The 26,693-nt window shown below is 38.2% G+C and overlaps 1 protein-coding gene across 7 annotated transcripts in view; it reads right to left on the bottom strand.

Annotated features, from left to right (window-relative positions):
- The window catches only part of Ppp1r9a (protein phosphatase 1 regulatory subunit 9A), a 287,136-nt gene extending 281,569 nt beyond the window's left edge, over positions 1-5,567 (bottom strand). For all 7 annotated transcript variants that reach the window (XM_076861314.1, XM_076861323.1, XM_076861332.1 and 4 more), the window contains exon 1: positions 4,173-5,567. In XM_076861314.1, the coding sequence (XP_076717429.1) occupies positions 4,173-5,567 (1,395 nt within the window). The remainder of the gene's footprint in view (positions 1-4,172) is intronic.
- Between the last annotated feature and the right edge of the window lie 21,126 nt (positions 5,568-26,693).

Raw genomic sequence — 26,693 nt, 5'->3', positions numbered from 1 at the left:
TTAATCAGTGTAATCTTGGCCCAAATATTAACTCTGGTCCTCATAACCACACCACCAATAGAAAAGACGAATGGGAAAGAGAGACAGGGGAGTGAACACTATGTAGCCAGGAAGCAAGCAGTAGAGTCCTACCAACTTTGCACCTTATCTAAGTGTGTTAACTAACTCACTCCATGGTTTTGTTCTTGTTTCTGGATTTGTGCATTAAATTTATTTGATAAATTGAGAGATTCAAGCATTGTAATTTGAGTGCTGAATGCTTCTATTCAATAACCTCTGATTGCTTTACTGGTACTGTATTTGGAGGCTAACCTTTGCATGAAGGTAATTTCCCACAGAACACCTACTGAAACAGAATCTGCATTTTAACAAGATCCCCCAAGTGATTCATATGCATATTAAAATTTAAGAAGCACTGACAAAACTGTAAGAAAAAGAAGCCTCCACAAAGATAAAAAGTTGGATCTCAGAAAAACTATGCTCAGAATACCATCTTAAACAAAAGACTGCACATACCAGGAAGAGACTGGGAGCCCCAAAAGTGGGAGAGAATACAAAGAGATCCATATTTGACAGCTATCGTGCAGGTTTAAAGAAGCCTTGCTTTGCTTGTGGGTCCTCCTTTAAACTCTAGGTCTCTAAAGCTCTGTATAGTTTAAGAAAACACTCCAGTACAGCACAACGCACAGCAACATTAACTCTGCACTCTCCTCCTTGCTGGAAGTAAAGAAAATCTACTTTTTCAGAAAACGCTATATTTCAAGAATACCAATCTAAAGACTATCAGTAACAGTGAAAGGGTTATGACTTCCTTCATGAGGCTACAGTGACCTCAGAAGGGTCATCCAAGAGCAGAATTGAGATGAGCCTGAAAAGCCTTGTTCATGGGTTACACTCCTCCCACCTAGCAGGGACTCCTAACTGGAAGGCTCTAGTCGCCTACAGTACATCCCATTGTTCCTGGCACCTATGAGGGGCTCAGTAACTATTCTGGAGTAAAAGAAAAAATAATGACAAATGTCACTCTGTCTATGCTTGATTCCTCTAGACACATTTACTTTAATTCAATCCCTTGTCTCTGAGAAATTCCTGAAAACGAAAGCATAATTCCACATCTCAAACTAATTCGATTCATAACACCTTCCCGTCCACATCTTGAAGGAGGATTTTACATTTTCTATTATTAATCCCATTTGAATATTCCATGACATCAACTTATCCGATAAGAAACAACTGTGCCCGTGAAACAGAGGGATGTTATACTAACTGCTGGCCAACAATATCATCTGACTATTTTTAAGTCATTAACAAGTACTGGGACTATGCTACCCAGGAAAGATCAGCTGTTATTTTCTTTTTCTAGGTCCAGATTTAAGACATATTATGGTAATATCTTTAAAAGAAGTGAACTAGACACCGAGGACAATTCACACATGCAAAGATCATAAATAAGAACTAAAAAAACACTAAAGATGTTGGGACGATTTTACTGAGTAAGGAATAAAATATCAAGAAAAGAACATAAAAGTTTCAAAAATCATTTCTATGAAGAATATGTGTACCCTGTTGCTTCCAATGTATGTTTAAATTTCAAAGGAAAAGATTTTGTTTAGAAATCCTAATTTCCCATTCCATAAAGCTTTATGAAAAGAATAAGGAAACACACACAGGGGTAGCTGAATGTACTCTGTTCCAAATAATCTATCAAATTCCTTTCACTCTGCACATTTAATATATCCATGTATTGCTAAAGAACACACCAGACATTAGACATTTTTACACAGTTTTGTACACTGGCTTATATGGGTTTTAAATATACTGTGTTTAAGAATTGCCTCTATAAGGTCACAGAGCAAAGGGCTAACCTTATAGATTTTTCTGTCTTCTGCAGCTAGCAGCATGAAAGATCACATATGATAAGCCTTCCCAAAATACTTGTTAAATTTAATTAAGTATTACCACCCTCGGAGGCAAAAAAAAAAAAAAAAAAATCTTAATTGGAGAATAACCAAATGCCACCACCATCACCAACAGAAAGCAGTTTTCAAAATTTCCAAGTGAATCTACTTGTATGTCAAACAACAACGGAAACAAGAAAGAGTAATTGTCTCATTCATTACAAAAGGGCTAATAATGACTTTTCTGTTTGCAAACTTAATCCACTCCAACTAGTCCTGTTAACTGCCTGATAAAACACAGGGTGTTATGTTTGCTTCATAAGCTTGATCTAAGTTCTTCATGAAATGTATTAAACCTAAATGCACGTAATCTATTTTCATTCCATCTATTCAGAAATCCAATCTATTTATTACATGAAAATTAAGAGGTAAAACACTATTATGAGCAAAAGCAGCAAAAAGCACTTGACTTTCAAAATATCGTACCCAAAAAGCTGGCTTCTTCCCAGATATGAACAGACATATTTCAATGATAAATCCTTTAAAGTCAATTAAAATTTACCATCATGCAGTTATGTTTTGTGCAGCACAGGACTCAAATACAAAGTGAGCATCCCAGAGAGTTGAGTGGCTAATGTTCTACTTAATAAATGGTTCATAAACTGCTATCCCCCTATTAAAAAGTCAGTTGCTGGCTTTAACAAACTCCTTGAAGAGTTTATTTCAGTTATTCCTGCTTTGCCCAGTGTGAAATGATTTAATCCTGTTGCTTTCTTCCTAAAGGGTATAAAGGCCATGTTCAAAGGGGGCATGAATGGTGAAATTTGGGTGCTCACTGGACAGACTTTAGGGAAGGATGCCTTTGAGGACAGTGCCTAAAAGTGGAAGGAGAGTGGGGAATGGGAAGGAAAGAAAAGAACACTGGCAGGTGGATAAGCACCCTACTTAGCTTACTTTCAAACTAGATTCACGATTCAAGTTTATTTCAAACAGTTTAAGTAGACATGATCCATTCTGATCCAGAACTTAATGCCTTACACTATTAAAATGAAAATTTGCCTCCCAACAGCTGAAAATACTTTAATAAAATATGACTTTATTTCAAAATAGCATTTCATAACTAAAGCAATCAGACTTCTCTGTGGGTATTTCTATGTAAATTCTATATCTTATGGCTATATATGGAAGTTCATAAAGAGAAATAACAGTGATTCTAGATTTTCAGGAGAAATTTTTTAAACATATGACATCAAACTCCAAATCTATCATATATACACAGGATGTAAGCTAGGAGCCCCTAAAAAGTGATTTCAAACTACACATTTGCCACCATAACACTCCCCCTACACACCACCCCACAGATTCCCCAAGGAGAGCATGCCAGAATCTGAGAACTGAGCTGGTGGGCAAGCACACTTTGAATAAGCACTCCAGAGGATTCTGATACTCAACCGACCACCTCCTGCCCCTACTGCCATTATCCACTAATAATGTTATAATGTTCCAATACCCACTGCTGATGTACTTTGTGCTGTTCTCTTATACCAAATATTAACAAAGTGAAGTCATTAGAATACAGCTTTTGAATTCAACTTGCATTTATCCAGTTTTTAAGAGGTAAAACTAAATCCATGAATGGCAAATCAATTTTGCTTTCTTTCACAAAATTTCACTTTAAAGCTATACAACAAATTCTGAAATCAAATCTGTTTATAGTCATAGCTTTTCAATGAAAGTATTTCAGTCAACTAATATACTTCCATAAATCAAATTTTCACTACTACGCAGCAATGAAAAAAAGTTCCAACATTCTTCACAATCCACTTACACTTAAGTAAGTAATAACTCAGATATTTTTAAGCAAGTAAATAAAGAGATTTCAAGGTTACCATAACTCACCCAATGTACCTTATACCTCATATCTTACGGTGCGTAGATTCAGGTTATTATTTAGAGGGAACATTAAGTGACACTTGTTAAAGCAGTTCTGTTTCAAACTGACACTCCTGATTTTCAGTGCTTCTATTGTTCATACTCCAATCCAGTGGAATGTACCTCACAAACTTCAACTTTCATATCACTCAATACTAGTTTATGCCACTACAAAGCACATTAAGAAATGTGATCTTTCTCCAAACCGAAACTTTTAAAATCACCTGCCAACAGGTGTACACATCCACACTATTGAATTCCTTACAAAAAACTTCTAGTAGTTGTCACATCTATTCTACATAGTTAGGCCACAACACTAAAAAACTTAGAAAACAAACTTACCTTAATTGGAGCACTACTAAACTTAATTTTCCGATTTGCTGGGATTTCTTCTTCTTCTGGCAATCCAACGATTTCCGAGTATTCCATATCAGGCTGATAGTAATTGTTCTCATCACTATCTTCCTCCTCATCCTGCTCAGTGCCTGTCTCTCCCCAGTCTGAATTATACCTGGATCTCACCCTATACACATTATAGTCACTATGCATATACACATGGGAACTCTCAAAATTATTTGAGTCTTCAGGTACTTCTTTTCCACAACTGGATGCAGAAGCATCAGGAGAGGTGAAATCACCACCTGCAAGTTCTTTCCTCTGTTGCTTTGCTGCCTCACTTCCAACAGAATTAGCTTCAGCCTCTCCTAAAGGTTGGTTTTGGGGTGAAAGGATATCAGACTTTGGCATTGCCTTATTTTCAGCACAAGGCTCTTCAGGAATATCTTTGTCAATTCTGTCCGGAGTCTCCTGGTTAGATATGGAGTCCTCGGCTTCCTGGCTCTGCTGTATCTCTTCACTAGGTAACGAAGCTAGAGAGGTACTTTTAGGAGCCACTTCTGGTACTGGAGTTGTATTACTCTTCTGAGCATCCTCTGTATCAACCCCTTGTTTGTTCGGTGGAGACCAAGAATTAGAATCCTTAAGGTGGCCAAAGGTGTCAAGATTTGTAACGGTGACAGATGGTAAATTCAGAGGATAATGCCCAGTCACTGAGTATTCATTGTTTGCAGCCTTCTCAGAAATGATGGCACTAGGGGACTCAGTGTTCTCAAATACTGCACTCAGTTGACTCACCGTTGGGGAGACAGCCTCGGTCCGGGAGCTAAGGCTGTCCAAGGAATCAGTACTGCCTCTGTTGGACTTGGAACCACCCCACTCATCCTGTGGTTCACTCCCCCCAGCTTTTTCTTTCTTTGGGGAATAGCGGTTGTTTTGCCCTGACTCATGCACACTTCTCTCAAACATCTTTCGGGTCTCTGTGAACTTAGAATATGAAGGGCCATCGTACATTGTGTCAAATCTACTAATTCGTTCAGATACAGAGGACTCCAATTTAACAACGGAGCCATCTGTTTTCTCCAGAAATTCTTTGGGCTTCATTCTTCTCTGAGGGGATGAAGGTCCACCTTTCCCCCTGGTTTTGGCAATGACTGCAGCATTCTCATTGGGTTCCATACCCATCTGCATAAACAGGTTTTTAATTCTGTTGACATTGGAGCCATATTTCCTCCCCCTGCTCTGCTGGGAGCCCTCCCCTTCCTTTGCTTTTTGTTCCCCATCTGACTTGGGTTTGTCAAAGGTACTTTTCAGTGCCTGGAACTCAGTTCTATATGCATTCCTGTGAGGAGAGGCACTTCTCAGAGTGGTTCGTTCACCTGAAGACTCAGCTTTCAACATTTTTACTTCAGGGGTGAAAAGCCAATGTTCATAATGATCAAGGGGGGAAAAAGAACTCTCTTCTCTAATCACCAGTATTTGGTCAAGAAAAGGGTCGCTCAAGTGGCATACTCTCAGTGATCGTCCCAACAAATGTATTAGGAAATTATTCAGTCAATAGTTACACAAAATGGCTTTTTCAAAGCAAGACTAGAGGTTCATCTGTAATAGAAAAGAATGAATTTCTGAATCCATGTACTCAAATTTATGTTTAGTCAACTAATACACACTTTATTGTCCAAGTGGTTTAGCCACATATCAAGCAGAAGAAATTATTTATTGAAATGGAAAGTTAAAAGTCAAAAAGTTAAAAGTTATCATTCTTATTGGTCTGGTAACAAAAATGTATCAAGCAAGATTTGGAGATCCCTATGGAACTCCCCTCCCTCTCTCCCCCCACTCACCTCCTCCCTACACACATTACACTTAAATACATTTGAAAACAATATTTTAGCCCATTTTGGATGCTTTTGCAAATGACCCTAAAAGAAACAGGCAATTCAAGTATGTTTAAGAAATCATCAAACTGTCTAGAAAAATTAATTTCATTTGGCATTATCCATACTCAGGTAGAACTTACTCTAAGTACAGTTAAAAGTTTGGAATCTATGTTTACAAACTTCAGAACATGCCACATTGGCTTATTTCAGTCTCTCTGGTCCAATAGTCTCATCTACAGCATCCCCAAAGTGACACTAGTGCAATTTCAGAACAAAACAAGAAAAAAGTTCTTGAATATCAATAAGTTTCACTCTAAGTTCAGTTATAGCCAATATTTGGAAGTTTTCTAACAGAGGATATATAATTATGGAGTGGGACATAGACATCAGGGAATGAATGCATGGGAATGTGACAATCAGAAAGCAAGTATACCATGACATCTCTTTTCCCAGCCCTGATTTGTTTATTCCTTCTTGCCTCTAACTTACTACAAACTCAAAACACAACAGCAATGCATGCTTTCTGGTCTCTAGCCCACAGCTGGATTTTATATCAATATGCTAGCAATCAAATACTTCAAGATCTGCTGAAGAGCAGACAATACCATTCTAAAGATTTTTCATTTTGTTTTTGTTTTGTTTTGTTTTAATATTAGACTGAACCACATCACCCTCACGCACAATCAGTTGAGGAAGCACACACTTTCACTTAAATCGTCTCAGAACTCGTTTCCTGGCCCAGCATGCATGCATGGCCCATGCAGACAAACAAGAAAGGCTGAAGAGTGTGGTGCCAGGTTTTTTTTTCCCCCTTTCTTTTTTTGTAAAGCATCGACAATCTCCTTTTACCCTGACATTTTTTTAAAAGCCATAAACACCCTCCCCTCTCCCCACTCACACACCCCATTCCCTCCCCCGCCAATTCGAGCCCGAGGGGGCGGAGGCGGGGGCGATGGGGCCACTGGGGATTCAAAACCTGCCCTCACAAAAGACAAACATAAATAACACCAACTTGAGAGGCAGCCGATTCCCAAGCCTGGTTCGGGATGCAATCCCTCGGCCCCGGGGCAGGGCCGGGAGAGCAGGTGACGCCAAGCGCTATGGTAGGAGGTCGCAGTCTAGCTTTGTGCCAAGAAGCACCTGAAGTCCTAATACATTGGCTGCGGCTCCCAGCGGCTGCCAGGCGGATCCCAGTGTGGCACGGGAGAGCCGAGCTCCCTGGCCACATTTAAAAAAAAAGAAAAAGAAAAAGAAAGAAAATTATAGGGTAATGATAATAAATCCCTTTGTTTTTCCTCCCAATGTGCCAGGAAACAATAGATCCCACTGATAATGCCTCGGATCCTTCAACCTCTCGCTCCCCAACCACAGCCCACCCCCACCCCCAGCCTGCAACTCAGCCTTTGTACATGCCGATATTTTTCCTGCTCATCTCCTCCCTCCCCAGCTCCTCGCCCCGCACACAGCCTCCCCCTTACCCGAGCGGGAGCGCCGCGGGCGGGAGGGTCGGCCGCGCGCTCCCACCCAGCTCACTGCGCCCCCCGCCCCGCGGTGGCCGCGGCTGATCAGCGCCGGCCCGCTGGGTGCCCACCACCCGCTCCTCACGGCGCCGCACGGAGGGCTACAGCGGCCGCTTCCACCCTCGCCCCGGCCCCCACGCGCGCCCCGACCGAGGCGGGCGGCCCCAGGAGGCGCTCTGCGCTCCCCAACGCCATTGCGGGCGGGCGGTGGCGGCTGGGCACCGATGCGCTAGCACACTCGGGCCGGCCTGGGGTCGGGGTCGCCGGCCTGGAAGGGGCTTGGCCCACGTGCAGGGTCACCCACACCCGGCCTTCGGGCCAGTGGGGGAGGCCGGGGTATAATGGAGGACAGGCCGCCGGGGCGAGGAAGGCCCGGGGTAACAGGTGCCTCACCTCGGCTGATAGGATTAACTCTAGGGCCGCAGAAAGAGGGAACCCAGCAGCAAAATCCCAGGAGAGGGAGAGAGAGAGGGAGCCTCTGGCGGCCAACGAAGGGCGAAAAGCACCGGCCCGAGGCGAGGCCGCCCCACCCCCTCGGCCGTGGGCGAGGGGCCTCTCTGGCCTGGGACAAGGCCTGCTCTTCCGGAGCCTGGCCCGCGTCGGTTCCGGAACTGGGTTTGGGCAACCGGTACTATGGCCCCTGGTTCATGGGCAGTTAACTCCATGACCCCCAAGGCATCCAATCTGGGCCACTGCCCTTGTCTGGAAGACCAAGACCCAGGGCCCCACTCTAAGACCTCTATCTGAGCCACTGTGCCTGGCCAGTATACTTCCCATCTTGATCCTAAGGTTCCACTGCTAAAAGGAAAGGGGTGAGGAAGGCTTCTGACTTTCTTGGTTGGGAAGAGGCTTTCAGCCTACCAGCTCTGGCTTCAACCCTTTTATAAGTGCTAGTCCTTCCCTCTCCATCTCCCAAAATGTCAGAAGTATTATACCTGCCAGCAAAATATACAATGGATCAAGACTGCCAATATGAACCTTTAAACCAATCTCAAGGTTCTGCCCCATAGGCTTTTTGTATCAAGAAGGTAAAAAACATGATTCCTGTAGAAATATAAAATAAGCATAGGTCAAAAATTTAATTTGACTCGGTAACTATGGAGGGAACCAGCAATATACTGCAACTCATTCAAATGAAAATGTGAAGGACACATATCTACAGGCAATCAAGAAAGAGGCAAAACTGCCTAATCTATGAGGAGGCACACTGAAATGTATTGCAATAGCTCCTTCCTTATCTTCTGGGGATACATTCCAAAATCCCCAGTGGATGTCTGAAACCTGACAGAGTACTGAGCACTACATATACTGGGGTTTTTTTTTTTCCCCCTATACATTCCTATGATAATGCTTGATTTAGAAATTAGGTGCATTACAAAAGACAATTATAACAATATACTGTAATTAAAGTTACTTAAAACTTAAAAGTTGTTTCTAGAAGTTTTCAGTAAATGTTCTCAGATCATGTTTGACTGCTGGTAAGGATAACTGAAACCAGGTTAATCAAAACAGCAGATTAGGGAGGGGTACCTTATCTGTTCTATAGGGTGGTAACCAATGGTTACCTCTAAGTCAAAATTTGCATTTTTATAGATAAGAATCATTTACATCACTGTGAGTTTCTTAACTTGACTAAGTATTGAAATAGCCTAGTAAAAGGTATAAATTCAAACCAGTAAACTCCAAACTCCTGGAGCTGACATCCATCTGAAAGCACTTGTACCTACAGTAATGTCCCCATTTCGAGGTCTTTTGTAGGTTTTTTCCAACAGAACATTACATTTTACAGATGGGAAAACTGAGGGTTAGGATTTGTAACTTATCCAAGGCTGTCTTAGCTAAAAATGACTATTACTGGGTCTGAGCCCAGGCAAGTCTGTACACAGAATCTATATACTCTGGGAACAAAATCTTTGAATTTCAAAAGGACTTTCTAGCTACTCAATTCTATGGATCTTTTATTGTGAACAGTGAGAATTTTTTTTTCCTATTCTTTAAGCATCACCATATTCTCAGTCCTTTCCCAAGATATTGCCATTCTCTGTCTACAACATGTATGTCATGTCTATAATCATAAACAGATGTAACAGGCAACATGAGGGGGCTGTGGTTCCAATCTCCACTTTTGGAAAGAACATTTGTGCTGTCTGGGATAATCTAGTGGAAAAGTTCCTGTCATTTATTTGCAGTATGGAAACCAGGTTTTTTAGGAGAATAACCTAAATAAATGCAGAATCTAATCACTGAGTTCTGTCTGTAGAAGAGGGGGCAGAGCTGGCAATAAAATCAGTCTTACACCTCTTTGCAAAAGGATGATTCATACAGAGAAGCAGCCTAATGAATTTGGTTGGTTTGGACTTATTTTTTGAAATGTGAAACTTCTGGAAAAATTTATACTGAAAGAATGACAAGGTTTTTAAAACAATGACGATAACTTAAGTTTCTTAGATTGTCCATGATAGGTCTTCCACTTCTAACACTTCCTAGAATGTTCTAAGGGCCTACAAGACCTGTGCTAAACCAATGTGTGTGAATATTTAACTAAATCAAATTTTAAAACTTAGTAATTTAGCCATACTACCTATTTTTGAAGGGCTCTATAGCTTTAGGTAGCTACTGGCTACCCTATTGGACACTGTAAATAAAACATTCCCATATCAGAAATTTCTACTGAATAGTGGTATTCTAGACACCATTTTCCTTTCTTTAAAATAGAGAGTTATATTCACTTTAGAAAGGTTAACTTGGTTCAGTAGACCACTAATATATTTGGGATTAGAGGACATCAATTTTACTTGCTGCAACTGGAAAAGGTGTGGGAGCTGTGTTCCAGTGTAAAAGATAAACCTCCATATTGACATACAAAGTATTCAAAATGAGTTCCAGATGGTGGGAGTCTACAATTTCATATATGATTTCTCAGTCTTTTACAAAGCATGTAGATTAGGGATAGGAAGGATAGTAGAATAACTCAGACATTATTACCCTGTGTACATATATGACCACATGACCTGTGGGCTTCTACATCATGTACAACCAAAAGAATGAGAAATTACTCCATTAAAGTATGATGTATCACAGTGTATTCTACTGTCATATATAACTAATTAGAACAAATAAAAATAAAAATCATATAGAATATTGTACACTATTTTCTTTCTCTTTGAAACCAATAAAATACATATTAGTAAAAATAGACCACAAGATTATAGGACAAACTGAAGGGATTTTCTTAATCTATTTTTTTTAAGTTTTCATAATGGATATTCTGAGTAACCAAAGAGTTAAATTATTTATGTGTGTAAGTGAAACATTGGGTGCAGTTGTGAAAGTGAGCCTAACCGCAGCCTGAATCAAGTTTTAAGACTAGGGAAAGACTAAACTGGGACTGCCCATCACAATTAAATTTAAAACAGGAATTCACCTGCTGGTTATATGAAGTTTATGGAGAAAGAGAAAAGAACAAACTTAAAGGTCTTTAGACTATTTTACATGGAGAAGGCAAAGTAATGGAAGAGCAATTCCTGTACGTAATTTTACACATAATTTAGCACAAACAGATTGTTAGTCACCTGTCACTTCGACAAAATACCTGCCCAAATCAATTTAAATGAAGAAAGTTTTATTTGGGCTCACAGTTTCAGGGGTTTCAGTCCATCCTCACTTGGCTCTTTGGTATCTGGGCTTGTGGTGAGGAGATCATGGCAGGGAATGCATGGTGAATCAAAGCTGCTCACCTCCTGATGGTTGGGAAAGAAAGAGAGAGAATGTGAACAAGAGAAAGAGGCTAGATACAAAATATAGCCCCGAAGACATGCCCTCAGAGACCCACCACCTCCCAATAGTTCATTAAATTTTTTTTTTTACAATGATTTGAAAGTTTAATTATTAATTAATATATTTTTAGCTTTATGGTTTTTTTTTTTAACAATTTTAAAAAATTTTAATTTCCCTTGTCTTACTCTCTCAGTACAAATTTGAAGTTCTCCACCATTCACAGCCAATTGAAAGTAGTTCATACTTGCTCTTTCAACTGGCTCATCTTTTCAATTCTTTTTTTTTTTTTTTAATTAATTTTTATTGTAGGTTGTTCAAAACATTACATAGTTCTTGATATATCATATTTCACACTTTGATTCAAGTGGGATATGAACTCCCATTTTTACCCCATTAAATTATTAATCCAACATAATCTGAGCCCTAGTGATCAAATCACCTTTTCAAGGCTCCACTTCTGAACACTCCTGTTTTCGGGACCACCTCTTTAAACATGAATTTTGGGGTCCAAATCATACCAAAGGATATTTTATTCAAAACAGTGTCCTTACCAATACTACTATTAAAAAAGTGTTGATAGCGATGAGGTACCTTGTTTTGTTTTGTTTTGTTTGGGGTACTATGATGGAACCCAGGGGTGCTTTACCATCAGGCTATATCCCTGATCTTTTTAATTTTTTATTTTGAGACAGGATCTCACTAAATTCATGAGGCTAGCCTCAAACTTGTGATCCTCCTCCCCAGTAGCTAGGATTATGTGTGAGCCAACACACCCAGCTAGATAACTTACTTATGAAGAGTGTAGTTATAACTGGTTATTTCACATTGGTAGTGAAGTTATAACTGGTTATTTCACATTGCTTTGTTGCCTTTGATCTTGAAGTTTTCTTAAAGGTTCCCTTTTACAACAACCATCTCTATTTAAGCAAAAAAGTTTAGTTTACATCTTTTAAATCTTCAGTTATATCACACACATACTATTGTAAAATAGAATATATTTCTCCAAAAGTGATAGAGTCCATGGTTCATGTTCAGAATAAAATGTTAGCAATATCTAGGATCAGACTTATTCTGTGCTGTTAGCTATAAAATTAAGGTTAAAGGTATTATTTCTGCCCAAATAAATTGGTAATAATTCAGCATGGCTTTCTATCTACACTCATTGCTTGGTCAAGCCATTGAAAATTTAGCTATTATCTAATCCATATCCCATTCTTCAGCACATTCAGCATCTTGGTTTTTCAACTTAAAAGTAGGTCCATGGAAGTCTTGAGTGTTTGCTTTTATTTGCTACTAGAAATAAACCGTAGAACTCCTTGTGATTCCTTAGGGTCATTTTAAAGTTGTTATTATGTCTTAGCTCTGCAAATAAACCACAGTAGATTTACAGAGTGTTTAGACTATAGTGATGCCTCCTCTCCTTCCCCATTATTAGTTTATTTGGCTGCCCACACAAAACACAGATAAACAAGAGTTTTATTGGCCTAGACAAGTATGATGTTCTCATTACTGTCACTGCTTCTAAGGTTGAAACAAGAGCTGCTATAACTATTCTTTTTAGTTTTCAGTGTTGCGCAAGTTGCATCTTTAAATACAAGCTTAAGGTATTTAAATGTGGCTACAGGAGCTCATTTTACTTTCAGCAGATCAGCCTCTCTAACAGGGATTCTACCATTGGTTCTCTGCCAGCCCTCCACCTATAAGTTGCACCTGAACTCTGACTTTCTTAAGATTGACATGTTGTCAATCCTACTTCAGAACAATTTGTTATTTTAAGACTGAAACAAATGAGAGAGACACAGTGATCCTTCCCTGAAAGAATAGTTACTGATGTGTCAAATTGAGATTCAAACTGAAGACATTTTTCTGCAACTCATATTCAGTAGTCTTTTACCTCTAGAGATGCTAAGCCTAGTTCTTAAGCCCTGTGCTAGAATCATTTTTCTTGGCTCAAAACTGGGAGAAATAGTTACCCAAAACACTCTTAGTTGTGAACACTGACAGAAAGGAATCAAAGAATAACAAGTATTTCTGTAATTTCTCTATTTCATAGCTTTAGCCTTGGTGAATTAACTATTAAATAAACACTTCTATTTGCAAATAAAAGCTTTCTGTAATTTTATTCCTTTTCAAGTCTAATTCTTCTGATAAAACCTCCTTGAGTAGGTTCATAATCGTCCCATTTAAAAAAAAAAAAAACATTTTTTAGTTGTAAGTGGATCTTTTCATTTATTTGTTTATATCTGGTGCTGAGGATCAAACCCAGGGCCTCACACATAGACAAGTGCTCTACCACTGAGCCACAACTCCAGCCCCAATAATAGTCCCATTTTAAACAAAGTTTATATTGTATTAAGCAAATTCTAGTTTATATTATTTTAAGCAAATTCTAGTGTTTAGTTGTATTTAATTTGTATATGTGATCATCTGCTCTTAGAAATAATTCAACAAAAATTTGCTCTGAAGTTATTTATTCAATTTTCAGTAGGTTCTTCCCCCACCAGTCATAATTTTGATCTCCAACATAGATTTTTATCAGTTACCATTATTTTATATATTGTTTCAAATTAAGTTTGCAAATATGTCATAATGCCTTACATGATTGCTTATTTAATTTCTGAGTTGCATGAATGATGAACCAGTACTTACTCTCATTCAGCAGGCAGATCTTCCTGGGACAATAATGGTTACTATTATCTATCTGGAAATGTTGCTAATCTTAGTTGGATGCTTGAGCAAGCTCCTACAGAGGTTTTCACTCCTTGATTTCTATCTTTGATTAGATTTTACATGCCTGGAAGGATCATATCCTTTCTAGGTTTCTTTTGCTGTGTTAGAAAGAAAGAACTTCCAAACAAATTATAAGATTTTAGATAAAGTGAAATAAAGAGTCTAGGTAGAAGTAAAGGGAGAAAAGGAGTTTAGAAAAACTTGCGTCTGAATCCTGCATTAGATATTGTTTAAATTGAACAAACACATTAGATTCTATATTTAAGTTGCTCTCTGGTGTGGGATTCTCTTAGTACAGCAATCCCACATAAAGTGAATGATGAGTTAGCAATCATTTGGTGAACATGAAGTTTTCACCCAGAGTTCAAGATGTCAATTTGAGAATCTGTTAGACCTACATTCCCTAGGATAAAAAGAACTCTACTTTTTGTTCTTCAGAATTTGCCTCTGATAATTCTCTGGACTCCTAGTCAAATGTTTGTTTACTTTTATCAAGTTACTTTTATCTATTTTTTTCTTTTACAGTATTGGGGATTAAACCTATGGGTATTTTATCACTGAGCTATATCCCCAGCCCTTTTTATTTTACTTTGAGGTAGGGTCTTGCTAAGTGGCTGAGGTTGGCCTCAAACTTGCAATCCTCTTGCCTGGGCCTCATCTCCTGAGTTGCTGGGAGTTATAGGCATGAGCCACCACCCGTTGCCAAGTTACTTTTAACGAACACTGTAGGCATCAAGGTAATAAATATCTATGCAAAAAGTCTATATGCTATTCCTTGTCCATATTGGATTTTGACAAAACACAAACAAAAATGTAGATGTCTTGTTTATTTTGTGAATACAGAAATAGCACAGTGAACAGCTGTAAACAACTTCTTATTTGCTGGATCCTCAAAGGAAATGAAATTTATATTTTTTTTTTATTTTTTTTATTTTTTTTTTTTAAAGAGAGAGTGAGAGAGGAGAGAGAGAGAGAATTTTTAATATTTATTTTCTAGTTCTCGGCAGACACAACATCTTTGTTGGTATGTGGTGCTGAGGATCGAACCTGGGCCGCCCGCATGCCAGGTGAGTGCGCTACCGCTTGAGCCACATCCCCAGCCCTATATTTTATAATGCCCAGAAAAAACAAACATATTAATGTGAAATGAAATTGAATTGATATAAATTAAACTTTTTGAAGTTGCTTATATTGCATAGTTACAAAAAACAAGATATCACCTTGGCCAGGAATGTAAATTTAATCTGTAAGAGCTTTTAAAGGGAAGAAAACTGAATTTTGTGAATTTTTAAAATTTTTACTTTGTTCTAGAATCTAATATTCTAATCTAACATTTTGGGGGGAACTTGAATAATTTGCTTATAATAAATTATATGTCTGAGTGTACAGTGTGCCATAATGTAATTTATGCAAAGTACTCATATTTTGCAGATTTATAAAGCTCATCTCAAGAGCCTCAGAAATTAAGCAAGGCCAGAAATATACCAAATGATAGACTACCACGTGCTCACTCAAAGGAGAGTTGGAGCAATGCCAAATGAGGCATTTAGATGCATAAATAAATAGTCATTTATTGTGGGATATAGTTTCATTTTATGAAAAGCAAATGTCCCTTTAAAAATCTAACATGAAGCTTAATATTGACACTGAGATACTCTCGACTAAGTGTTCACTCAGAAACTTACATATTTACTTATAAGCTTAGTTTCTAAAACTTGTGCATCATCATCATCACCTCACTAAAACTGTTCTAATCTCTTCTGTAGGATTTTCAAATCACAAGGTTATTATTGCCTACTAGGATGACTTTTATTTTGCTTTAAGTGAAATTGTTTCCAATTATGGAAGGTAAGACTTCTTGGCAACCATATGTTTAGATATGTAAAGTCTAAGAAATGTAAGGACCAAGCAATTCAGAACTGACCAAGAGATCAATAAAAATAACATATACTATTTCTAATGTATTACTAGCTTACAAGCTCACCATGTAGAAATCAAGTATACAATTGATTTTTTAACAGTTATTGGCAGGATTTAGAAGTTTAAAATAAATAAACTGTTTTGTATATTAGGTCAAATAAAACAAAATTACAGGTACTATGAGTTGTTTTTTTTTGGGCGGGGGCGGGGGGGCGGATGGCTGACGGTACCAGGGTTTGAATTCAGGGGCACTCAACCACTGAGTCACACATCCAGCCCCATTTTGTATCTTATTTATTTATTTTTTTATTGGTTATTCAAAACATTACAAAGATTTCAGAATCACATCGGTTACACATCCACATTTTTACATAATACCATAATAGTAACTGTTGTATTCTGCTACCTTTCCTATCCTCTACTATCCCCCCTCCCCTCCCCTCCCATCTTCTCTCTCTACCCCATCTACTGTAATTCATTTCTCTCCTTATTTTTTTCCCATTCCCCTCACAAACTCTTATATGTAATTTTGTATAACAATGAGGGTCTCCTTCCTTTTCCAAGCAATTTCCCTTTTCTCTCCCTTTCCCTCCCACTTCATGACTCTGCTTAATGTTAATCTTTTCCTCCTGCTCTTCCTCCCTGCTCTGTTCTTGGTTGCTCTCATTATATCAAAGAAGACATTTGGCATTTGTTTTTTAGGGATTGGCTAGCTTCACTTAGCATAATCTGCTCTAGTGCCATCCATTTCCCTGCAAATTCCATGATTTTGTCATTTCTTAGTGCTGCGTAGTACTCCATTGTGTATAAATGCCACATTTTTTTTATCCATTCATCTATTGAGGGGTTTGTATCTTATTTAATAAGAGACTGGGTCTCACTGAGTTGCTTAGTGCCTCACTTTTGCTGAGGCTGGCTTTGAACTCCCAATCCTTCTGCCTCAGCCTCCCAGGCTGCTGGGATTACAGGTGTGCACCACTGCGCCCAGCAGAATTTCTATTTCTCTTCTTTCTTTCTTTCTCTTTCTCTCTTCTCTCTCTCTCTCTCTCTCTCTCCTTCCTCCCTCCCTCCCTCCCTTCTTTTTCTTTTTTGGTACTGAGTATTGAAGCCAGGCGTGCTTTACCACTGAGTTACAATCCCAGCTCAGTTTTTTTTTCCCTTTAACCCTTAAAAACATTATTTATTCTATTTATTTATTTACATGCATTACTTAGAATCCAACCCAGTGCCTCACATATTCTAGGCAAGCCACAACTCCAGCCCCTGCCCCAACACCTTTTATTTTCTGTTTTAAGACATGGTCCCACTAAGTTACTTGGAGCCTCACTAAGTTGCTGAGGCTGGCTTTGAACTTGTGATCCTTCCAACCCACTGGGATTACAGGTGTACACCACTGTGCCCAGCTGAAATCTTTATTCAATAGATGTTTTTTCCCATGTTTTTAAAATTGATGAATTATAGGTGTTCATAATGATGGTGTACATAATGTTTGTTGTTACATGTTTGTACATGCACCTCTATGAATCTTGCTCATAGAAAGTGTGATTATCTAGCATGCTATGGTGGAGCACACCTATAATCCCAGCATCTTGTAAGGCTAAAATAGGATGATCAAAAGTTCCAAGCCTCAGCCACATGGTACGCCCCTGTCTTAAAATAAAAAATTTAAAGGGCTCAGCAGTAGAAAGCCCCTGGGTTCAATCCCCAGTACCAAGTTTCATTATCTATATTTAATACCCTAGCATATTTTAGTTTTAATAACTAAAGGTGAATATTAGCTTTCTTTGTCTTACATTTCCAAGGATACCTGGAAAACAATCTAAGAAAGCAGAAAATATTATATTGCAAAATTTAGAAAATATTTCACTTTGTTAGAAGTATCCTATTCACTGACTCCAAATCTTGGGTGAGAATCAGAATCACTCAGAGAACTTCATCAGTTTCCTCAGTTAGCTAGTCCCACACTAGCGAACCCTTCTAAATAAGAATTATAATAATAATAATAATTATTATTATTATTATGTATTCTAATTTGTTATACATGATGGCAGAATGGAATTCATTTCATATTACACATATAGAGCACAATGTTTCAAGTCACTGATTGTACACAATGTGTTTTCACACCAATTATGTCTTCATACATGTACTTAATATAATGATGTCTAACTCAAGAGGGAAGGAATGATGGTGGACTGAATAAGAATCTTTGGGTGTGAGAAATAGTAAACTCCGGAAAGTTCCAAAGGTGATTCTTTTGTGAAGCTAGACTGAAGATGATTGTTTTAGAAACATTAACTAAATGATATAACTGAGTCTAATGAGTTACTGTCTAATAGACAACTAAAGATCTCATTCCTGAATTGCTATTTGGTGGGCCATGTGTAATAGGGTTGTCCTATATATGAGAAAGCTTATAGGACCATGAGTAGGAGGTATCAGAAACTATGACAGCCCCAGCTACCCTGTCATACTTTATGTTTTTTGTTTAAGGAAGTCTACCCCTGACTTTCTCTATTAACAGTGACAACCGTTGCTTTTGTAGTTACCATCCTGATTAATGCCCTACATTGATCCAAGTAGGCTAGAAAACCTTAGAAGTGTGATGTGCACATTTCCAAGAACCAAGAAGTCTTTCTGAATCTCTGCTCCAATTTTTTTCTTTAATTTTCAAGACTATCCAAGAAACTTTTAGTCTCTTAGAATTTATCAAAATTTAACAGTGCTCTAGTATGTTTGTTGCCTCCACCGAGGTTTCAGGAATTTCTACACTAACTGGTAGATATGTCTCAGAACCACAGAAATTCTAATTCCAGCAACAAATGGAGAAATTATGGAGGCAGCCAAATATTGAGCTAAATGCTAAAAGATCATTTACAAAGAAGGTAAGAGAATGACTCGCATAGAGATATAAAAATAAAAACACATTAATGAATTTATCTAATTTATTGATGAGGAAACTGGCAACTATTACAACCACTTCAGAGAATATTATTTTTAGAAGACACATTTATGTTTAAAAATATTGAAATTAATGTATAAATAAAAGCAAAATTAGCCTCTATACAGGGGCAAAGTAGGCAAGTGAACTTCTACCTGTCTGTATGGATTTTTTTTGCATTGTTATCAGCTATCTATTTTTGTTTATTTATTTAGCAGCACTGGGACAACCCCATTGGTACTCTTCTGTAGAGCTACATTCCCAGTCCTTTTAAAATTTTATTTATTTTGAGACAGGGTCTCTCTGTGTTGCCAGGTTGGCCTCCAACATGTAATCCTCCTGTCTTAACCTCCAGAGTAGCTGGGACTACAGGTACACACCACCACACCCAGCAGCCAGCAACCATCTATAATTTAGAGTTGTAAAATAGCTCAAAGACAATGGAAGACTAGAATCAGATACCTGGGTGGATTCATCTAAACAATGCATAGTTTTCCACTGAAGCTTAATGTTCTCTTCACAGTGTCACACAGCAGGACCTTCTTAAGGAATCCCTTCTTTTTTTCTGAACACATTAAGGATCTTTGGACTGGTCATGGTGGCACACACATATAATCCCAGCAACTTGGAAGCCTGAAGCAGGAAGATTGCAATTTAGGGACTCTCTCTCAAAATAAAAATTTTAAAAAGACTAAGAGCATAGCTCATATGGTAGACCACTTGCCTGGCATACACAAGATCTTGGGTCCAATCTCCAGTACCACACCCATAGAAAAAAATTCTTTGGGATACACACAGGAATATCCATAGCAGCATAGTAACTAACAAGGAAGAACAACACAAATGTCCATCTTATGATTAATGAATAAAATGTAGCATATCCATACAATGGAGTATATTTGGTAATTGTTGACATAAAATAACAACTCTGCTTTAAAGGAAATAAGAGCTGGGCACAGTGATGCTAGCCTGTAAACCCAGCAGCTTGACAGGCATAGGTAGGAGGATAGCAAGTTCAAAGCCAGCCTCAGTGATTTAGGGAGGCCCTCAGTAACTTAGTGAAACCTTACTGAAACTCAAAATTAAAAAATAAAAAGGACTGGAGATGTGGCTCAGTGATTACGTGCCTCTGGGTTCAATCTCTGGTACCAAAAAAAAAAAAAAAAACTAACTGAAAAAAATAATTATCTTGGGCTATGTTTTATTCCCTTTTAAAATTTTTTAATTTTCATTTTTTAATTAGTTTCAATTGGTTGTACATGGCATTAGAATGCATTTTGACACATTGTACACAAATGGAGCACAACTTCTCATTCCTGTGACTGTATATGGTGCAGAGTCACACTGTAACAGGGGTTCACTTGATGCTCTGAGTATATCCCTTGTGGCTTTGAAACTTACATTTTTTTTTTCTTTTTCTCAATTTTCTTTTCCCTAAATGTCTCCCTGATCTTCTTTTCCCTAAACTTCTCCTCCCTGATCTTCTTTGCCTTAAACTTCTCCTTCCTGATCTTCTTTTCCCTAATCTTCTCCTTCCTGATCTCTCTCCTAATATTCTCTGAATTACCTCAAAAGCCCCCTATTCCTGCCACTGGACAGAATAACAGCCTTTGGAATGGGAGTCCCTGTGTTTCTCCTTTGCTAGCAAAGCAATAAACTGTCTTTTTCCTTTTTCTTAAAACCATCCTTCTTATTGGATTGGTATGGAGGGTAATAATGTCCATCTCATTTCACTGTCTTTCCCATCCCTACATGTCCTCCCCTCCCTTTACTCTCCTCTGCACAATCCATAGTTCCTTCATTCTTCCCCATCCACATTATGGTGTTTTATTCCCTTTTAATAGCTATTTACTACTAACTTCTATATCGTATCTGATTTACCAACCTCGTGACCACTAGGTAAAACTTTTGGAATATATCATTAAGCCTAGCAGACTTCCAGCTTTCACCAACTGTAAAGACATGAATGTTCTAGGCTAATAGCTGAGATCTATAGAAGACACTCCCCCAGTCTGCAGTAGTCATCCTACCAGATGTCATTACCAATGTCTTTAATAAATGCACTGAATTATGCCTTTCTTTTGTTCCATAACTCTAAATAAGAGTTTATGTAAACCCTTCCATGGTAAAGCATGTTATTCAGGGTAACCTGAATCTATTCCTGGGCCTTGATCATTCATATTCGGCTCAGAATAAACCATCTTTTACTTCCTTTGGAGCATCAGAGCTGTGTTTTGCATCAACAACGTGGATGAACCTTGGAAACATTATGCTAAGTGAAAGAATGCATTATGTAACAGTGGTCCACTTTATGCTTTGAATATAGCCCTTGCTGCTCTGCCTCTGCAACTTATTTTTAAATTGTCATGTTTCTTTCTCTTTCTCTCTCCCAGCTCCTCACTAATCTCTCCCCTTCCCTAATCTTAGAGGAAATGCAATTGCCTTTCTTCCCCATCCTAGCAGAGTTATCTGTCCTTGAGTACACACCCACTTTAAGTATGAAATAATCCAGACTTTGGGGATGGTACCAAAAGATCTCAGAAGTGACTCTCTCCCAAATTAACAAGTGAATTACCACTCCAGACAGAGAACACATGGAAGGTAGCCTTTGAATCACCTCTTTAAAAACCCCCTGTTCCTGCTGATGGGTAGAATCATAACCTCTGGGACAGGAGTCCCCTGTTTTTCTCCTTTGCTACTAAATCAATAAAACTTCTATTTCCTTTTTCTCAAAACCGTGACCTAATTATTGGCTTGGCATCAGGGACTAGGACCAAACTTTGGTAAACAATTATACCAGGCATGGTGGCACTCCCTCCTCATCCCAGCAACTGGGGAGGCTGAGGCAGGAAGATTGCAAGGATGAGGCCAGCCTAGGCAATCTAGCAAGGCTCTAGAAAGGTCTGGGGATGTGTTAGAGTGCCCCTGGGTTTAATCAACAGTACTAAAATAAATATATAAATAAATATAATAAATAAAAAGGGTGGGGTAGTGCCTGCCTAGCATGTGCAAGACCCTGGGCTTAATCCCCAGTACCACCAAAAGAAAGAAGGAATCACAAGAAGTCATGTAGTAAATAATTCCATTTACACCAAATATCCAAAGCAGATAAACCTATACAGAAAATAGAGTAGTGTTTTCTTAAAGCTAGAACTTAGATATTGTGGTGGTGAGTGGTGACGGCTAATGAGTTTAGGGGGTTAAAAAAAAGTGTTCTGAAATTAAGTCAGGTGTGGTGGCACACACGAGTAATCCCAACCACTTGGGAAGCTGATGCAGAGGCTTACAAATTCAAAGACAGCCTCAGCAATTTAGCAAGTCCCTAAACAACTTAGTGAGAGCTTGTCTCAAATTTAAAATATAGAAGGGGCTGGGGATGACAGTGGTTAGGTACATACCTGGGTTCAATTCCTGGCACCAAAATAAATAAATAAGTAAATAAAATTAGATTGCTGCAGAACCTGTGATATAATAACATATTGAACTATATACTTTATACATAGTGGGTGAATTCTATGATATGTGAGTTTTATCTTAATAAATGAGAGGGTGGGAATCTTTAGCTTTTTTTTTTTTTTTTTTTTTTTTTTTTGCTTAGGGTGCTGGGATGGAGCCCAGGGCCTTTGCATGCTAGGCAAGCACTCTACCATCAACCTATATATATTCTATGGGCTCCTTGCTTAGCATCTGAATGGCCATCTTAAGTGACAGCTGCCGTTGTAAGGAAAAAGTTTCACTTTCCTGCCCAAGGGCGCTTCTGAGAAAGGCTCACCACTCCCTCATACCAACTCAACCCTTAACCACTTGTATTAAGACTAGGCTGGGCTTTGATTCCTGAGCCTCCCCCATAGAGTCAAGCTTGTTTTGCCTCTCTCCTATAGAGAGATGGCCTTTATTTATCAGCTCTGACAAACTCTCATGCGTATCTCTGCCTGATCTCTGTCTTTCATTTCTCACTTATCTGTCTCTCATTCCTCAATTTCCCTTCATCTCCCTAGTCCTTTCTATTTTTTTAAATTCGAAGACAGAGTCTCTCTAAATTTCCCAAATTGGCCTTGTATTTGGAACTTGTGATCCTCCTACCTCAACCTTCTGCATTGCTGGGATTATAGGCATGGGCAACTGCACCCAGCTCTACCCCCTCCTTTTTGGATTGTAGAATCAGGCAATACTTCATTCCAAAAGTAAGTGTTTCTGATGGGCTGAACAGAAGAGGTTGCTTTTATAGAGATGAGCTAACAAAGCAGAAGCTAAAGAACAACAAATAAATTGGTGATTTAAAGTTACTTTCCTTATAAGATGTGGTCAGAGAAAGGGAACAATAGGAAATAACTGATTAGTTAACACCAAGTTATTTCAGGTTCCTGTTCCTGTGTCAGGATTAACTTTATTATCATGCCAACTGAAGCCTGTTTCTTAGATTTAACTGTTATCGTTCTAACCTTGACTTCTCAGAAGGTCAGCTCAGTTTATTTTCAGCTTGGCACATGGAACTTTGTCTATTTTGACTTTTTGCCTTGCCTGTTGGGGTTCAGTAGAAGCTTGGTTCAAAACAATGACCCCCTGCAATTGTTATTTAACAATTCTTCTGAAATTTATGGTATTAGTACCATTCTGAGTTACCATTATTTTTTACTCCCCGTCTCAACACATACATAGGTAATAAAATCTTCAGGCTCACACATTTCTTTGACTTGTCACTCCAGCCAAAGAGAGACTGACATTCAACGGATGGCTATATGTAAACAAGTAAAGCTTTTTGAGAGGGTATGGTCACAAGGAAGACTTATCTTATGGCTGTCAGATGGATAATACCAAAAGTTTGGAGTATGCTTCTTACCCAGAGCTAAAGACTAAAAGGCTAAATAGATAAAGCTAAAGACTAAAGGCTGAGATAGAGATTTAGGATAGAGGGAGAGATATACTAAGTCTAAAAGGAAATGCTCATGAGCTCTTGAGATGCAATAAGCATTCAGAAATAGCTGTGCTTCTTGAGTGACAAGAAGACTTGCACCCTTGTAAAATGAGGGAAACGCGCAAGAGCAGGGAAAACTGGTGGGAATTGTGCAGCTTTAACCTAGATCCACCTCCAGTGAGGCTCCTAACTATAGCTCCTCTATAAATATTGGACCCCAAACCAAGGAGGGTTTCTCACTCTGGAGATAGTCCTTATTCTCCTAAATAAACCTCTTGGCTGGCCATGGTGAAATTCGTTTACACCCAGTGTGCCAAGTACCCTGCTGTTCCTGAGCCAAATTCCCTTTCCCTTCTGGGAACTCCTCAGACCCATCTCTGGATATATGTCTTCTCCTGGGACAGAACCACATAAGAATCTCCCTTTTTTTTTTTTTTTTTTTGGTACTGGGGATTCAACCCAGTGTTGCTTAATCACTGAGCCACATCCCAGTTCATTTTTTATTATGTTTATTTGAGACAGGGTCTTGCTAAGCTATTTAGGGCCTTGCTAAGTTGCTGAGGCAGGGTTTCAACTTGCAATTCGGTTTTCACTGGGTTTGAACCAGCTAAGAGTTTCCCCATTTTAACCAAAGAGTGCTATTTTTTTTTTTTTTTTGCCACATATTCTCTGTAGTTTCAGTTGTATTTTATTTATGTGCAATAAAAAGGTCAACAATTGCACAGATTTCTCGGTGTTTGGGGGTTAATCTATACTGAAGACCACAACCCCATAACGAATTATCTAGATCTAATACAATTACTGTTTTAAATAAATCTTATTGACCTACACTGTTGTCTATCACTGAATGGTTTTCTTAAGGAACCAGATGCACATGTTGGGGCTAATTTTCATTATAGTTTAAGAACTGCAAAGCAAAAACTAAGTGCAATAATTCAGATATTTACCAATATATGAGAATCTGCACAGAGTAGACAACTAAGTTGGAATTGAAAACCATGTTTTCATCTATGTATCAAAAAATAAGAACAACAGAGTTGGGGATGTGGCTCAAGTGGTAGCGTGCTCACCAAGCATGCATGAGGCACTGGGTTCGATTCTCAGTACCACATAAAAATCAAATAAAGATATTGTGTCCACCTAAAACTAAAAAATAAATATTAAAAAAACCCATAAGAACAATAATTTCATTTTCTATTGGAGTTTACAAAAATCTCTGTGACTTGAAATGAAACTGACTATACCTTGCTTAAGATTATTTCTTGAGATGCAATGAATATAAATTAATATATAAAGAAGTAATTCTAGCTAGGCATGGTGAAACATGCTTGTAATCCCAGTGACTTGGGAGGCTAAGGCAGAAGTATTCCAAGTTCCAGGATAATCTCAGAAATTTAGTGAGACTCTCTTACAAAATAAAAGAGAAAAAGGCTAGAATTGTAGCTGGAAATAAAACTTTCGTTTTATTGCATTTCAGTAAAACATCCCTGGGTTCAGACCCCAGTACAAGAAGGAGGAGGAAGAGAAGAGAAAAAATTCTTTTTCTGGTTTGATATATTTTAAAAATTAGAAGGGAATATGTGAAGAACTCATGGACTCACGGGCTAATAACGTCTGTAAATAACTAGTTTCATTTATTTTATTGTTTTCTCAGATGCCTCATCATCAAATTTCTTCTACATATAAATAAGTACATATATATCAGGGAATGTGAATGACTTTTAAACAAATTTATCTCAAATTTGCATGTAAATGAGTCTTATCTCAAAGCAATTTCCTAAGTTTTCTCAGTAATGACCATCTTCATACTTGGAGATGGAACTTGACACTTACAAACAATCTAATGTCATTTGTAGTCAAATATGATATGAGAAGTGGAAGTAATGAATCTACTTTTATTAAGCAGCTCAATGACTGAATCAGAGGCTGGTTTATAAAAAAAAGGAGGGGAGCTCTAAGTGATGGTTTTTAGAATTATTTGAAAAGGCATATTATTGGAAGGGAAAAGACTCATTTCAATGCATAAATTATGTGTGCTTTATGTTTGTTTTATAGCATTTCAGTCACACCTCATTACTGTCATAGCCACAGGTTAACAGTGTGTTGCTATTTATTATACAAAAGATATTTCGAAAATAAAAATCGCTGAAATGATGTAATAGTTAATGCTGCCCAGCTTCATTACACAATGGAAAGTTGTCTTTGACACATTAAATAATGTATAGGAAGCTGACCCATAGGATTATTTCATAGCCTATTTACAATATTAAAAGTGTAACTTGACTTGGAAAAGCAAAACAAAGCTGGAAGCTTCATACTTTCTGATTTTAAAACATAGTATAAAACTAGAGTAATCAAAATAGTATGATAGGGGAGCTGGCACAAATATCCATGAGAGACAAGCTCTGAGTTCAAGCAAAGGTTTATTGACAGAGAATATCTGCCAGGCTGCCCTTCTGCAAGGTGCAGTGTCACTTGAGTGGAAGCCTACATATCTTTTGGACAAGGAAGAAGAGCAAGCTAGAATTGACCTTGGGTGCAGGTGGTTGGGTAACAACAGTTTTTTTGTGTGTTTAGGGACCTTGGGGGTGGTGGTGGGGTTACAAGAACAGGTATCTTTAAGTTTCTTTTTCTTGGCAGTTTATAGGTTTTGATTTTGGGCCAAGATGGAGTCCCAGAACCAAAATAAAGTTACTAATATCTAGGGATCTCACACTGGCAAAATTATAGATATATAGATAATAGAACAGAATAGAGAACACTGAAGCAATCTCTCATCCATGTGGTCAAATTATTATTAACAATGTGCCAAGACTACACAATGGGGAAAGGATATTCTCTTCT

This window comes from Callospermophilus lateralis, chromosome 1, assembly GCF_048772815.1.
Source record: "Callospermophilus lateralis isolate mCalLat2 chromosome 1, mCalLat2.hap1, whole genome shotgun sequence".
In the NCBI taxonomy this organism is placed as follows: domain Eukaryota; kingdom Metazoa; phylum Chordata; class Mammalia; order Rodentia; family Sciuridae; genus Callospermophilus; species Callospermophilus lateralis.
Note: the sequence above shows the minus strand (reverse complement) of the source record. Positions and strands in the feature narration are given on the sequence as shown.